Raw genomic sequence first — 16,135 nt, 5'->3', positions numbered from 1 at the left:
ATGTGTTGATGTTGGAATGTGTTGATGTTGGAATGTGTTGATGTTGGAATGTGTTGATGTTGGAATGTGTTGATGTTGGAATGTGTTGATGTTGGAATGTGTTGATGTTGTGAAAGTGTTGATGTTGGAATGTGTTGATGTTGGAATGTGTTGATGTTGGAATGTGTTGATGTTGGAATGTGTTGATGTTGGAATGTGTTGATGTTGGAATGTGTTGATGTTGGAATGTGTTGGTGTTGGAATGTGTTGATGTTGGAATGTGTTGATGTTGGAATGTGTTGATGTTGGAATGTGTTGATGTTGGAATGTGTTGATGTTGGAATGTGTTGATGTTGGAATGTGTTGATGTTGGAATGTGTTGATGTTGGAATGTGTTGGTGTTGGAATGTGTTGATGTTGGAATGTGTTGATGTTGGAATGTGTTGATGTTGGAATGTGTTGATGTTGGAATGTGTTGATGTTGGAATGTGTTGATGTTGGAATGTGTTGATGTTGGAATGTGTTGATGTTGGAATGTGTTGATGTTGGAATGTGTTGATGTTGGAATGTGTTGATGTTGGAATGTGTTGATGTTGGAATGTGTTGATGTTGGAATGTGTTGATGTTGGAATGTGTTGATGTTGGAATGTGTTGATGTTGGAATGTGTTGATGTTGGAATGTGTTGATGTTGGAATGTGTTGATGTTGGAATGTGTTGATGTTGGAATGTGTTGATGTTGGAATGTGTTGATGTTGGAATGTGTTGATGTTGGAATGTGTTGATGTTGGAATGCTTTCAATAGCTTGACAAATGTGGGAATTTGCAACTTGGAAAAATGTGCCATTCATTTCAATGGGAACTTCCTGGAATTTTGGGAAAAGCGGGATAAGGAAAAAAAAAAGATTGAATCTCCTTAATGAGTTGAAATGGTTGGTGTTGGAATTTTTCAAACCGGTAGAGAAATGTTGAAGTAGTAACATGTTGAATTGAGGAATGGAAAATCTGGGAATCTTTGAAATTTGTCAAGGGGAAGCTCGCCATTCCTGAATAGACCCAACAGTTGACATATATACTTACATCGTGTATATATAACATGTTATTATGAATGTTACAAGATACTACATATATACTTACATCATGTATATATTACATGTTATTATGAATGTTACTAGATACTACATATATACTTACATCATGTATATATTACATGTTATTATGAATGTTACTACATGACATGTATACTTACATCATGTATATATGACATGTTATTATGAATGTTACTACATGACATATATACTTACATCATGTATATATTACATGTTATTATGAATGTTACTACATGACATATATACTTACATCATGTATATATTACATGTTATTATGAATGGTACTACATGACATATATACTTACATCATGTATATATTACATGTTATTATGAATGTTACTAGATACTACATATATACTTACATCATGTATATATTACATGTTATTATGAATGTTACTAGATACTACATATATACTTACATCATGTATATATTACATGTTATTATGAATGTTACTACATGACTTATATACTTACATCATGTATATATTACATGTTATTATGAATGTTACTACATGACATATATACTTACATCATGTATATATTACATGTTATTATGAATGTTACTACATGACATATATACTTACATCATGTATATATTACATGTTATTATGAATGTTACTACATGACATATATACTTACATCATGTATATATTACATGTTATTATGAATGTTACTACATGACATATATACTTACATCATGTATATATTACATGTTATTATGAATGTTACTACATGACATATATACTTACATCATGTATATATTACATGTTATTATGAATGTTACTACATGACATATATACTTACATCGTGTATATATTACATGTTATTATGAAGGTTACTACATGACATATATACTTACATCGTGTGTATATTACATGTTATTATGAATGTTACTACATGACATATATACTTACATCATGTATATATTACATGTTATTATGAATGTTACTACATGACATATATACTTACATCATGTATATATGACATGTTATTATGAATGTTACTACATGACATATATACTTACATCATGTATATATGACATGTTATTATGAATGTTACTACATGACATATATACTTACATCATGTATATATGACATGTTATTATGAATGTTACTACATGACATATATACTTACATCATGTATATATTACATGTTATTATGAATGTTACTACATGACATATATACTTACATCATGTATATATTACATGTTATTATGAATGTTACTACATGACTTATATACTTACATCATGTATATATTACATGTTATTATGAATGTTACTACATGACATATATACTTACATCATGTATATATTACATGTTATTATGAATGTTACTACATGACATATATACTTACATCATGTATATATTACATGTTATTATGAATGTTACTACATGACATATATACTTACATCGTGTATATATTACATGTTATTATGAAGGTTACTACATGACATATATACTTACATCGTGTATATATTACATGTTATTATGAATGTTACTACATGACATATATACTTACATCATGTATATATGACATGTTATTATGAATGTTACTAGATACTACATATATACTTACATCATGTATATATGACATGTTATTATGAATGTTACTACATGACATATATACTTACATCATGTATATATTACATGTTATTATGAATGTTACTACATGACATATATACTTACATCGTGTATATATTACATGTTATTATGAAGGTTACTACATGACATATATACTTACATCGTGTATATATTACATGTTATTATGAATGTTACTACATGACATATATACTTACATCATGTATATATGACATGTTATTATGAATGTTACTAGATACTACATATATACTTACATCATGTATATATGACATGTTATTATGAATGTTACTAGATACTACATATATACTTACATCATGTATATATGACATGTTATTATGAATGTTACTAGATACTACATATATACTTACATCATGTATATATGACATGTTATTATGAATGTTACTACATGACATATATACTTACATCATGTATATATTACATGTTATTATGAATGTTACTACATGACATATATACTTACATCATGTATATATGACATGTTATTATGAATGTTACTACATGACATATATACTTACATCATGTATATATTACATGTTATTATGAATGTTACTACATGACATATATACTTACATCATGTATATATTACATGTTATTATGAATAACTGCACGTACCTGTCTGTCTCTCTGCCTAGGTGTGTGCACATACCTGTCTGTCTCTCTGCCTAGGTGTGTGCACGTACCTGTCTGTCTCTCTGCCTAGGTGTGTGCACGTACCTGTCTATCTCTCTGCCTAGGTGTGTGCACGTACCTGTCTGTCTCTCTGCCTAGGTGTGTGCACGTACCTGTCTGTCTCTCTGCCTAGGTGTGTGCACGTACCTGTCTGTCTCTCTGCCTAGGTGTGTGCACGTACCTGTCTATCTGTCTGCCTAGGTGTGTGCACGTACCTGTCTGTGTCTCTGCCTAGGTGTGTGCACATACCTGTCTGTCTCTCTGCCTATGTGTGTGCACGTACCTGTCTGTCTCTCTGCCTAGGTGTGTGCACGTACCTGTCTATCTCTCTGCCTAGGTGTGTGCACGTACCTGTCTGTCTCTCTGCCTAGGTGTGTGCACGTACCTGTCTGTCTCTCTGCCTAGGTGTGTGCACGTACCTGTCTGTCTCTCTGCCTAGGTGTGTGCACGTACCTGTCTGTCTCTCTGCCTATGTGTGTGCACGTACCTGTCTGTCTCTCTGCCTAGGTGTGTGCACGTACCTGTCTATCTCTCTGCCTAGGTGTGTGCACGTACCTGTCTGTCTCTCTGCCTAGGTGTGTGCATGTACCTTTCTGTCTCTCTGCCTATGTGTGTGCACGTACCTGTCTGTCTCTCTGCCTAGGTGTGTGCACGTACCTGTCTGTCTCTCTGCCTAGGTGTGTGCACGTACCTGTCTGTCTTTGTCTGCTCTGAGAAGCTGCATCTGTCCTTCCAGAAGGTGTTTGTCCTTCAACAGTTCCTCTCCAAGAGACTCCATGTCTTGGTTGGTCACTTTCTCCTGGTCCAACAAGGCCTGGAGATGTTCCACCTGAAAGGACATATCAGGAGATATTTCACCAAGAAAACTACATTTGTGTAGTGACATCCAAACTTAGGTACAAACTTTTGCCACCAAGGGCCACATACTGAAAGCTAAAGTGTGCGGGGCCCATATTGATATATTTTTTTTTTTTTTAAATGCAAACAGATATTGTGTCAACTTTGTATTAAAGGTGACAACGTGTATTATTATTATTATTATTATTAGTTCGAACATTTCATCTTTTTCTCATTATATACCCATTTGTTTGCTATTTTTTGACATTTGTAATTAGTGCTGAAAATTGTAATTTCCCCTCTGGGATTAATAAAGTATTTCTGATTCTGATTCTAATGTATTCATAAGTTAGAATTTTATGTATCAATTAACTAACCAACTAAACTTTGTGTATTATTAATTTTTATTAGTTCAAACATTTCATCTTTTTCTCATTATATACCCATTTTTTTGCTCTTTTTTGACATTTTTACTATTTTATTCCCATGTAAAAATAGAATAATAGTAATTATAATATTGTTTAACTGCATAATCTAATGTGTCAAAAATTCTGCCTGTTCAAAAATATTATTTTACGTTGCACATTTAACAATGTTTGATATTGTTATTGTCATTTTTCTAATTAATTTATTCATAAGTTTGTATTTTAATTATGACCTAACTAACTAAACTTTGTTAGTTTTTAAGGCTATTTGATTTTTATTTTGAAAGCTTCTAGTATTTTAGATCAGGGGTGTCTACATTATTTTTCACCCAGGGCCACATACATACTGAAAAGTCAAGTATTGGGGGCCATTTTGATATTTTTTATTTAAAGAACAGATATATATTTAAAGACAACGCGTTTTGTTATAGATGACTAAGTATAATAATATTAACTATTAGTATGTACAAAGACATGCTGGATGAAAACCAACGCTTGATTGGATGGAGCTTGAGAGGTGCTACAAAGAAGAAAGAGAGAAACTGCCCAAAGATGGTGTCGTATTGAAAAAGACTTGAGGTGTAATTGCTGCCAAAGGTGCATCAACTAAGTATTGAGTAAAGGCTGTGAATACTTATGTACATGTGTTTATTTACTTTTAATTCATTTGCACACACACAAAAAAATCACATTATGGGGTATTGTGTGTAGAATTTTGAGGACAAAAATGACTTTAGTACATCTTGAAATAAGGCTGTAACATAACAAGATGTGTGAATACTTAATGGAGGCAGTCCAACACTTGGCGTAGACCAAGGTACCAAAAGTGTCCTACCTTTTTGCTGAGAGTCTGGTTCTCTCTGTAGACCAAGGTACCAAAAGTGTCCTACCTTTTTGCTGAGAGTCTGGTTCTCTCTGTAGACCAAGGTACCAAAAGTGTCCTACCTTCTTGCTGAGAGTCTGGTTCTCTCTGTAGACCAAGGTACCAAAAGTGTCCTACCTTCTTGCTGAGAGTCTGGTTCTCTCTGTAGACCAAGGTACCAAAAGTGTCCTACCTTCTTGCTAAGAGTCTGGTTCTCTCTGTAGACCAAGGTACCAAAAGTGTCCTACCTTCTTGCTAAGAGTCTGGTTCTCTCTGTAGACCAAGGTACCAAAAGTGTCCTACCTTTTTGCTGAGAGTCTGGTTCTCTCTGTAGACCAAGGTACCAAAAGTGTCCTACCTTCTTGCTGAGAGTCTGGTTCTCTCTGTAGACCAAGGTACCAAAAGTGTCCTACCTTCTTGCTGAGAGTCTGGTTCTCTCTGTAGACCAAGGTACCAAAAGTGTCCTACCTTCTTGCTAAGAGTCTGGTTCTCTCTGTAGACCAAGGTACCAAAAGTGTCCTACCTTCTTGCTGAGAGTCTGGTTCTCTCTGTAGACCAAGGTACCAAAAGTGTCCTACCTTCTTGCTGAGAGTCTGGTTCTCTCTGTAGACCAAGGTACCAAAAGTGTCCTACCTTCTTGCTGAGAGTCTGGTTCTCTCTGTAGACCAAGGTACCAAAAGTGTCCTACCTTCTTGCTGAGAGTAGTGGTTCTCTCTGTAGACCAAGGTACCAAAAGTGTCCTACCTTCTTGCTGAGAGTCTGGTTCTCTCTGTAGACCAAGGTACCAAAAGTGTCCTACCTTCTTGCTAAGAGTCTGGTTTTCTCTGTAGACCAAGGTACCAAAAGTGTCCTACCTTCTTGCTGAGAGTCTGGTTCTCTCTGTAGACCAAGGTACCAAAAGTGTCCTACCTTCTTGCTGAGAGTCTGGTTCTCTCTGTAGACCAAGGTACCAAAAGTGTCCTACCTTCTTGCTAAGAGTCTGGTTCTCTCTGTAGACCAAGGTACCAAAAGTGTCCTACCTTCTTGCTAAGAGTCTGGTTCTCTCTGTAGACCAAGGTACCAAAAGTGTCCTACCTTTTTGCTGAGAGTCTGGTTCTCTCTGTAGACCAAGGTACCAAAAGTGTCCTACCTTCTTGCTGAGAGTCTGGTTCTCTCTGTAGACCAAGGTACCAAAAGTGTCCTACCTTCTTGCTGAGAGTCTGGTTCTCTCTGTAGACCAAGGTACCAAAAGTGTCCTACCTTCTTGCTAAGAGTCTGGTTCTCTCTGTAGACCAAGGTACCAAAAGTGTCCTACCTTCTTGCTGAGAGTCTGGTTCTCTCTGTAGACCAAGGCACCAAAAGTGTCCTACCTTCTTGCTGAGAGTCTGGTTCTCTCTGTAGACCAAGGTACCAAAAGTGTCCTACCTTCTTGCTGAGAGTCTGGTTCTCTCTGTAGACCAAGGTACCAAAAGTGTCCTACCTTCTTGCTGAGAGTCTGGTTCTCTTGGTCCAGCACTTGGCCATGGAGCTCTCTCTCCTGCAGGAGGTGCTTCTCTTCTTTCAGTCTCTCAACAGAGGCTTGGAGCTCCCCGTTCTCCTTCTCCAGCTTTAAAACCCGGCTGGAAACACACTCATTGAGCTCGTGTACGAAGGATTTCCGAGCTGCAGCAGAACCGAAATTTGACAAAATCAGCATGAGGAAAACAAACTAGTGGCCTGCTAAAGGAGAAGAGGAGCAGAAAATAAAGAGAAATTGTCAGATCAGCTGGCAAAGCAGACACTAACACTAGAGCAGCTCAGAGAGGTTCCTCTCAGTAAGACAGATCACTAATTAAAAGGACATCTTTAGAAAGAGTGCAGCAAGACACTTGTATGCAATACAAAACACAGTAGGAGCGGGAAGAACTGTAAGGGGGAGCAGAAAAGTGGAAGGAATCAGGTCACACGTTGGATTAGGACACATCAGACCTTAGAAGTTAACAGGATTATGTGACAACTTCAATAAGGTAGAGTCAGTGGAACATTTCATAGTGGAAACACAGTAGGAAAGGAGAAAACTAAGAGAGGAAGTTAGAAGACATGGACAGAAGAAGGTTACTATCAAAGGGTACTAAGCAGCAACCACAACATTTCATTGAAGTTTCTAGAAGAGACAGGGATACAATTTAGTATGGGAAGGTAAGTATGAATGTATATATGTAGGTCAGGAAAAAACACAAGAGGCTAGATCAGACCTGGGCATTCTGCGGCCCGCGGGCCACATCCGGCTTTTTGTACGTCCCTGTCTGGCCCGCGTGAGGCCAATCATAAATTACAAAATAAATTTTAAAAAGTATCTATCTTGAGTGTGCAATACAACGGTGCTGCTTTTGTTTTGAAAAGCGTTATTTGTATGACTTCTGTGTGGACGTATGCTCGTGGCGCAGCGGCAATCACAAATTACAAAATAAAGTTGAAAAAACATCTATATCGTGCGTGCAATACAACTGTGCTGCTTTTATTTTGAAAAGTGTTATTTATGGGCGTATGTCCTGTGAGTGAAGGCACACAGCTACAAGTGATGCCAGGTTATCCCCGAGACGCTAAAAAGAGAAAAGTTGATGAGGAATGGCGTGTTTTCAACAAGACATGGACTGCCAAGTAAAGGTAAAGCCGTGTGCTTAATTTGTGGTACACACGTTGCTGTGTTTAAAGAATATAGTGTAACCACCTGCTGAAGTGGATGTTGTCTTCTTGAGTTGCGGAAATGAGGAGTGAGGATGGACGTGCGTGTGGAAAGAAGGAGATAAGTTGAGCTGTGTTAGTATAGCTTGCTCAATAAAAGTTGAAAAAGAGCATCAGACTTGGTGTGCACTTCTTCTGGACGCTACAATTGGTGGCAGAAGTAAATCTTTGCGCATACTGCACTGTTTGTGTGCTCAGCCTGCCACGTCATCAGGAGGTACGTGCCACGTCATCAGGAGGTACGTGCCACGTCATCAGGAGGTACGTGCCACGTCATCAGGAGGTACGTGCCACGTCATCAGGAGGTACGTGCCACGTCATCAGGAGGTACGTGCCACGTCATCAGGAGGTACGTGCCACGTCATCAGGAGGTACGTGCCACGTCATCGGGAGGTACGTGCCACCATGTTTCCTGGCGACTTTGTCGAGATGGAACGGGAGGGGAAGGACATTGAGTGGGGACTTAAGGTGCCAGCAGCACTGCAGATGTCTGTGTGAAACCCGGACGTGAGAAGCTCGTCGCAAAGAGAGAGAGAGGGAGGAAGGAGAGAGGCAGCGTCACAGGAGAGAGAGAGAAAGGGAGGAAGGAGAGAGGCAGCGTCACAGGAGAGAGAGAGAAAGGGAGGAAGGAGAGAGGCAGCGTCACAGGAGAGAGAGAGAGGGAGGAAGGAGAGAGGCAGCATCACACGAGAGAGAGAGAAAGGGAGGAAGGAGAGAGGCAGCGTCTACAGGTGCAGCGCACGCTGCTTGGCATGGAAGAATTCCGCCCTCAATGAAGACTCCCAGGTTTGATGGCAAGGCGAACTGGGAGGCATTTCATCCCACTTCTGACACCAATTGTAGCGTCCAGAAGAAGTGCACACCAAGTCTGACGCTCTTTTTCAACTTTTATTGAGCAAGCTATACTAACACAGCTCAACTTATCTCCTTCCTTCCACACGCACGTCTATCCTCACTCCTCATTTCCGCAACAACAACACTTCCTCCTTCTTCGCCAATCACCTTGCAGGCGTGCTACGTTCACAACAAACAGGATGCAGGATAAAGTGACAGAAATTGACATTTTTGCATGGTATTACACATCAGGAAGTGTTGTGTAAGAAAGTGTTCAAAATAAAACCATCAAAAGCCATCTGCTATTGTATAAAGATAAGTTAGGTTAAATGAAAATATTATTATTATTATTATCTATCTTACGGTATATCAAAAATAATTTGAGCAAAATTTAATTGAAATATTGTCAGTGTGGCCCTCCAGCAGTGCTCGGTTGCTCATGCGGCCCCCGGTAAAAATTCATTGCCCACCCCTGGGCTAGATCATCCCTACAAGCCTGTTTTGCAGGTGTCCCTGCTGGAAAATCCCCTGCGAAACAGGCTTGTAGGGATGATATAGCCTCTTGTGTTTTTTCCTGACCTAACGTATGTACAGTATATGTGTGTGAGGTTCACACTCTTAAAGTAAGGAGGAGGAAGAGGAAGAGGAAGAGGAAGAAGAAGGAGAAGAAGAAGGAGAAGAAGCAGAAGAAGAAGAAGAAGAAGGAGGAGGAGAAGAAGAAGAAGAAGAAGAAGAAGAGGAGGACATCTTACTCTCTGAGCTACAATTATCCTGGTGTTTGCTGAGTTGTTCCAGTTCCCATCCAAGATGAGCTGATTCGTTCATACTCTGTTTCTGTCCTATCTCCAGCAGCATGTTCTCTTCCTGTAACTCTTCCACTCTCTGACGCTCACTCTCTCTCTCCTGCACACACACACACATATATATATATACATACATTACACTTTTATATATATATATATATATATATATATATATATATATATATATATATATATATGACTCTCTCTCTCAAAGCAGGTTAGAAGCTACACAACTTTACTCTGGTTGTATGGAGATGCTCTAAACACATCTAATGTTGTGTGGTTGATATTATGACATTGTTGTTGTTGTCATATTGATGTATAATTAAGATTAAAGTAGCAATGATTGTCACACACACACTAGATGTGGTGAAATGTGTCCTCTGCATTTGATCCATCCCCTTGGGGAGCAGTGGGCTGTTTACCTCCCTGCTTGGCACTCAGCATCAAGGCTTGGAGTTGGGGGTTAAATCACCAAAATGATTGTGTTGTGTTGTTGTTATTGTCATATTGATGTATCATTATGTTGTGTTGTTGACATTATGACATTGTTGTTGTCATATTGATGTATCATTATGTTGTGTTGTTGACATTATGACATTGTTATTGTCATATTGATGTATCATTATGTTGTGTTGTTGACATTATGACATTGTTATTGTCATATTGATGTATAATTATGTTGTGTTGTTGACATTATGACATTGTTGTTGTCATATTGATGTATAATTATGTTGTGTTGTTGACATTATGACATTGTTATTGTCATATTGATGTATCATTATGTTGTGTTGTTGACATTATGACATTGTTATTGTCATATTGATGTATCATTATGTTGTGTTGTTGACATTATGACATTGTTATTGTCATATTGATGTATAATTATGTTGTGTTGTTGACATTATGACATTGTTGTTGTCATATTGATGTATAATTATGTTGTGTTGTTGACATTATGACATTGTTATTGTCATATTGATGTATAATTATGTTGTGTTGTTGACATTATGACATTGTTATTGTCATATTGATGTATCATTATGTTGTGTTGTTGACATTATGACATTGTTATTGTCATATTGATGTATAATTATGTTGTGTTGTTGACATTATGACATTGTTATTGTCATATTGATGTATAATTATGTTGTGTTGTTGACATTATGACATTGTTATTGTCATATTGATGTATCATTATGTTGTGTTGTTGACATTATGACATTGTTATTGTCATATTGATGTATAATTATGTTGTGTTGTTGACATTATGACATTGTTGTTGTCATATTGATGTATAATTATGTTGTGTTGTTGACATTATGACATTGTTATTGTCATATTGATGTATAATTATGTTGTGTTGTTGACATTATGACATTGTTATTGTCATATTGATGTATCATTATGTTGTGTTGTTGACATTATGACATTGTTATTGTCATATTGATGTATCATTATGTTGTGTTGTTGACATTATGACATTGTTATTGTCATATTGATGTATAATTATGTTGTGTTGTTGACATTATGACATTGTTATTGTCATATTGATGTATCATTATGTTGTGTTGTTGACATTATGACATTGTTATTGTCATATTGATGTATCATTATGTTGTGTTGTTGACATTATGACATTGTTATTGTCATATTGATGTATAATTATGTTGTGTTGTTGACATTATGACATTGTTATTGTCATATTGATGTATCATTATGTTGTGTTGTTGACATTATGACATTGTTATTGTCATATTGATGTATCATTATGTTGTGTTGTTGACATTATGACATTGTTGTTGTCATATTGATGTATAATTATGTTGTGTTGTTGACATTATGACATTGTTATTGTCATATTGATGTATAATTATGTTGTGTTGTTGACATTATGACATTGTTATTGTCATATTGATGTATCATTATGTTGTGTTGTTGACATTATGACATTGTTATTGTCATATTGATGTATCATTATGTTGTGTTGTTGACATTATGACATTGTTATTGTCATATTGATGTATAATTATGTTGTGTTGTTGACATTATGACATTGTTATTGTCATATTGATGTATCATTATGTTGTGTTGTTGACATTATGACATTGTTATTGTCATATTGATGTATCATTATGTTGTGTTGTTGACATTATGACATTGTTATTGTCATATTGATGTATCATTATGTTGTGTTGTTGACATTATGACATTGTTATTGTCATATTGATGTATCATTATGTTGTGTTGTTGACATTATGACATTGTTATTGTCATATTGATGTATAATTATGTTGTGTTGTTGACATTATGACATTGTTATTGTCATATTGATGTATCATTATGTTGTGTTGTTGACATTATGACATTGTTGTTGTCATATTGATGTATAATTATGTTGTGTTGTTGACATTATGACATTGTTATTGTCATATTGATGTATCATTATGTTGTGTTGTTGACATTATGACATTGTTGTTGTCATATTGATGTATCATTATGTTGTGTTGTTGACATTGTTATATTGATGTATAATTATGAGTGCAGTACCATTTCCAAGTGGTGTATTTTGGCCTGCAGCAGCAGGTTGTCCTTCTCCAAGGTGTGCACTTTGTCACAGCGCCCCCTGGAGGCGGCCAGCTGCTCCTCCAACAACATCTTGGTCTCCAGCAGAGTCAGGTTGTCCTCACGGAGCTCCTGAAGGACAAATGTCAACACTTGTCAAAGAAATACTTTTTGATAGTTTTATATTTGGGAAAAGTTCATCATTAATCAAATAGAATATTGAGGGTTCACCTTTCCACAATCCAGTAAGGTAACTACACTCTTTAAAAAGCAATCCAAGATAGTTGACTACATATAAAACATTTTTCTCAATGAATGAATAATTCCCTGATTATCCAAATACATAATTACCACATAACCTTTGTGGATTTCAAGAAATAAGTACAGTACACTACTGTATTAACGAATGAAATCAAAGATCAAAACCTGTCTTTTTGACCTATAAATAAGCCTGGGTTTTATCACAAAGCCTGCAGCATTTCCACACAAAACCAGAGTCACACCATCTTTTTGGGTCTTAAATCCTGCACTTTTGGCTTCGTCCTGCATTATAAAGGTGCGAGAAGGCATTGGTTTCCAAAATAAGCATGTCTCATCCATATTAAAAACTTGTTCAGATGATATCCCCCACCACAGTATACATTCTGTACTGTACAGCAGTGGTCCCCAACCTTTTTGTAGCTGGGGACCGGTCAACGCTTGAAAAACCGGGGGGGGAGGGGTTTTTTTTCTTTTTTTTTTCATAAAGAAATACAATCATGTGTGCTTACGGACTGTATCCCTGCAGACTGTATTGATCTATATTGTTTTGTAATGTATATATTGTGTTTTTTATGTTGATTTAATAAAAAAAATAAAATAAAATAAAATGTTTTGTTTTGTTTTTTTGGTTTTTTTTAAATAAAATTTCTTACGCGGCCCGGTACCAATTGGTCCGCAGCCCGGTGGTTGGGGACCACTGCTGTACAGGACACATGGCAAGAAAAAGATGGATTGACAAAGGTCTACAGTCCCTTAGCCCATCAGGACGCAGAACACAATGTGCATTTATACACTGTAAAAAAAAAAGACCAAAAAGCATGCAACACTGTAAAACAATGACACACACACACACACACACACACATCAGTGTAACAGCGAGGCCGTGTAAAGTGAACCACCTTGTAGCGAGGGAACACTCTATGTATTTATGTGCTCCCCATATCAATATTTTGGTACCGCTACCAAAATGTATTTCAATACCTTACGATACTTTTCTAAATAAAGAGGACCGCAAAAAATGTCATTATTGTCTTTATTGCATACTTGCCAACCCTCCCGTTTTTACCGGGAGACTCCCGGTATTCAGCGCCTCTCCCGATAACCTCCCGGCAGAAATTTTCTCCCGACAAACTCCCGGTATTCAGCCGGAGCAGGAGGCCACGCCCCCTCCAGCTCAATGCGGACCTGAGTGGGGACAGCCTGTTCTCACGTCCGCTTTCCCACAATATGAACAGCTTGCCTACCCAATGACGTCATAACTGTAGAATGATGGAGGGCGAGTTCTTGGTTTCTCATGTGGGTTTATTGTTAGGCACTTTCATTAACGTCCTCCCAGCGCGCTAACAACACACGTCACGTTTAGTCTACCGTAAAGCAGTTCGTCTGCCGTAAACAGCAATGTTGTGACACTCTTAAACAGGACAATACTGCCATCTACTGGATAGCCTCCAGAACACTGAAATTCAAGTATTTCTTTTATTTATATGTATAATAAAATAAATATATATATATAGCTAGAATTCACTGAAAGTCAAGTATTTCATATATATATATATATATACAGGTATATATATATGAAATACTTGAGTTGGTGAATTCTAGCTTAAATATATTCCCCTCTTAACCACATCCCCAACCACGCCCCGCCCCACCCCCGACCACCCCCCCCACCCTCACCCCCCACCCCCCGGTATCGGAGGTCTCAAGGTTGGCAAGTATGCTTTATGGTAACAACAAATGTTAGTGTACATGAAACATATGTTTATTATTGTCATTTAGTCCTTCAATAAAATGTTGAACTTGTCTTTTAGTAGTAAGTAAACAAACAAAGACTCCTAATTAGTCTATGCAGTAACATATTGTGTCATTTATACACCTATTATTTTATACACATTATGAGGGACAAACTGTAAAAATGCATTATTAATCTACTTGTTCATTTACTGTTAATATCTGCTTATTTTCTCTTTTAACATGTTCTATCTACACTTCTGTTCAAATGTAATAATCACTTATTCTTCTCTTCTTTGATACTTGACATTAGTTGTGGATGATACCACACATTTAGGTATGGATGTGATACCAAGTAGTTACAGGATCATACATTGGTCATATTCAAAGTCCTCATGTGTCCAGGGACATATTTACTGACTTTATAAACATGATATACTTTTTTTTAAAAGGCAAAAAGGTTTTGTGACGATAAAAAATAAGTACCGTATTTTTCGGACTATAAGTGGCAGTTTTTTTCCTAGTTTGGGTGCGACTTATACTCAGGAGCGACTTATGTGTGAAATGATGAACACATTAGTGTAAAATATGAAATAATATTATTGATGTCATTCACGTAAGAGACTAGACGTATAAGATTTGATGGGATTTAGCGATTAGGAGTGACAGTAAACGTATAGCATGTTCTATATGTTATAGTTATTTGAATGACTCTTACCATAATATGTGAGGTTAACATAGCAGTTGGTTATTTATGCCTCATATAACGTACACTTATTCAGCCTGTTGTTCACTATTCTTTACACATTTTAAATTGCCTTTCAAATGTCTATTATTACTGTTGGCTTTTAGCAAATACATTTCCACAAAAAATGCGACTTATACTCCAGTGCCACTTATATATGTTTTTTTCCTTCTTTATTATGCATTTTCAGTCAGTGCGACTTATACTCCGGAGCGACTTATACTCCGAAAAATACGGTACTTGGTATCATTACAGTGGATGTCAGGTGTAGATCCACCCATGGCATTTGTTGACATTGTGACGGTGGTGAGCTATTGTATCCTCCTACGCTGTGTAGTGAAGCATGTTTAGCTATTCCTCCTCCTCCAGTGATAATGTTACTTGTAAGAAACATACTTTATTTGTAGCCATGGAGACCAGGATTAGTGATTTAGAAGTAGCTAAAACACTGTGGATGGATGTTAGCCATGTGTTAAAGCAGCTCTTCCTGAGGGTGTTTCAGTGTTATAACTTCACCTTTATCTGGACTTTTTACACCAACATTCTCCCTTTTCTGTCTACACACTGTGTCTGCTTGTAAGTACTCTGTGTGTGTGCGCTGCCCAACATGCTACTCTGCTTTTCTGTCTACACACTGTGTCTGCTTGTAAGTACTCTGTGTGTGTGCGCTGCCCAACATGCTCCTCTGCTTTTCTGTCTACACACTGTGTCTGCTTGTAAGTACTCTGTGTGTGTGCGCTGCCCAACATGCTACTCTGCTTTTCTGTCTACACACTGTGTCTGCTTGTAAGTACTCTGTGTGTGTGCGCTGCCCAACATGCTCCTCTGCTCCAAAAAGCAGCATTGGACCGGTAGTTTCCAAACAGAGTAGAGTAGAGAATATGCTGAATTAGTAGGGCGGTACTATACTAGTAGCGGTGTAGCGTACAACCCTAGCAGGTATATAAAGTGCAGGCTACAAATGGCCATAACACTAAGGTGCTGACATTGAGATGTT

General features: G+C 37.1%; 1 protein-coding gene across 1 annotated transcript in view; it reads right to left on the bottom strand.

Annotated features, from left to right (window-relative positions):
- The window catches only part of LOC133641176 (protein Daple-like), a 166,237-nt gene that overhangs the window by 57,184 nt on the left and 92,918 nt on the right, over positions 1–16,135 (bottom strand). Inside the window, exons 11-14 of the mRNA XM_062035108.1 lie at positions 12,387–12,533; positions 9,786–9,936; positions 6,956–7,137; positions 4,064–4,201 (exon numbers count right to left, since the gene is read on the bottom strand). Coding sequence (XP_061891092.1) covers positions 4,064–4,201; positions 6,956–7,137; positions 9,786–9,936; positions 12,387–12,533 — 618 coding nt within the window. The remainder of the gene's footprint in view (positions 1–4,063; positions 4,202–6,955; positions 7,138–9,785; positions 9,937–12,386; positions 12,534–16,135) is intronic.

The sequence above is a fragment of the Entelurus aequoreus genome, linkage group LG23 (assembly GCF_033978785.1).
Source record: "Entelurus aequoreus isolate RoL-2023_Sb linkage group LG23, RoL_Eaeq_v1.1, whole genome shotgun sequence".
NCBI lineage: Eukaryota > Metazoa > Chordata > Actinopteri > Syngnathiformes > Syngnathidae > Entelurus > Entelurus aequoreus.
The sequence above is the reverse complement of the archived record's forward strand: the minus strand, read 5'-3'. Positions and strand labels throughout refer to the sequence as shown.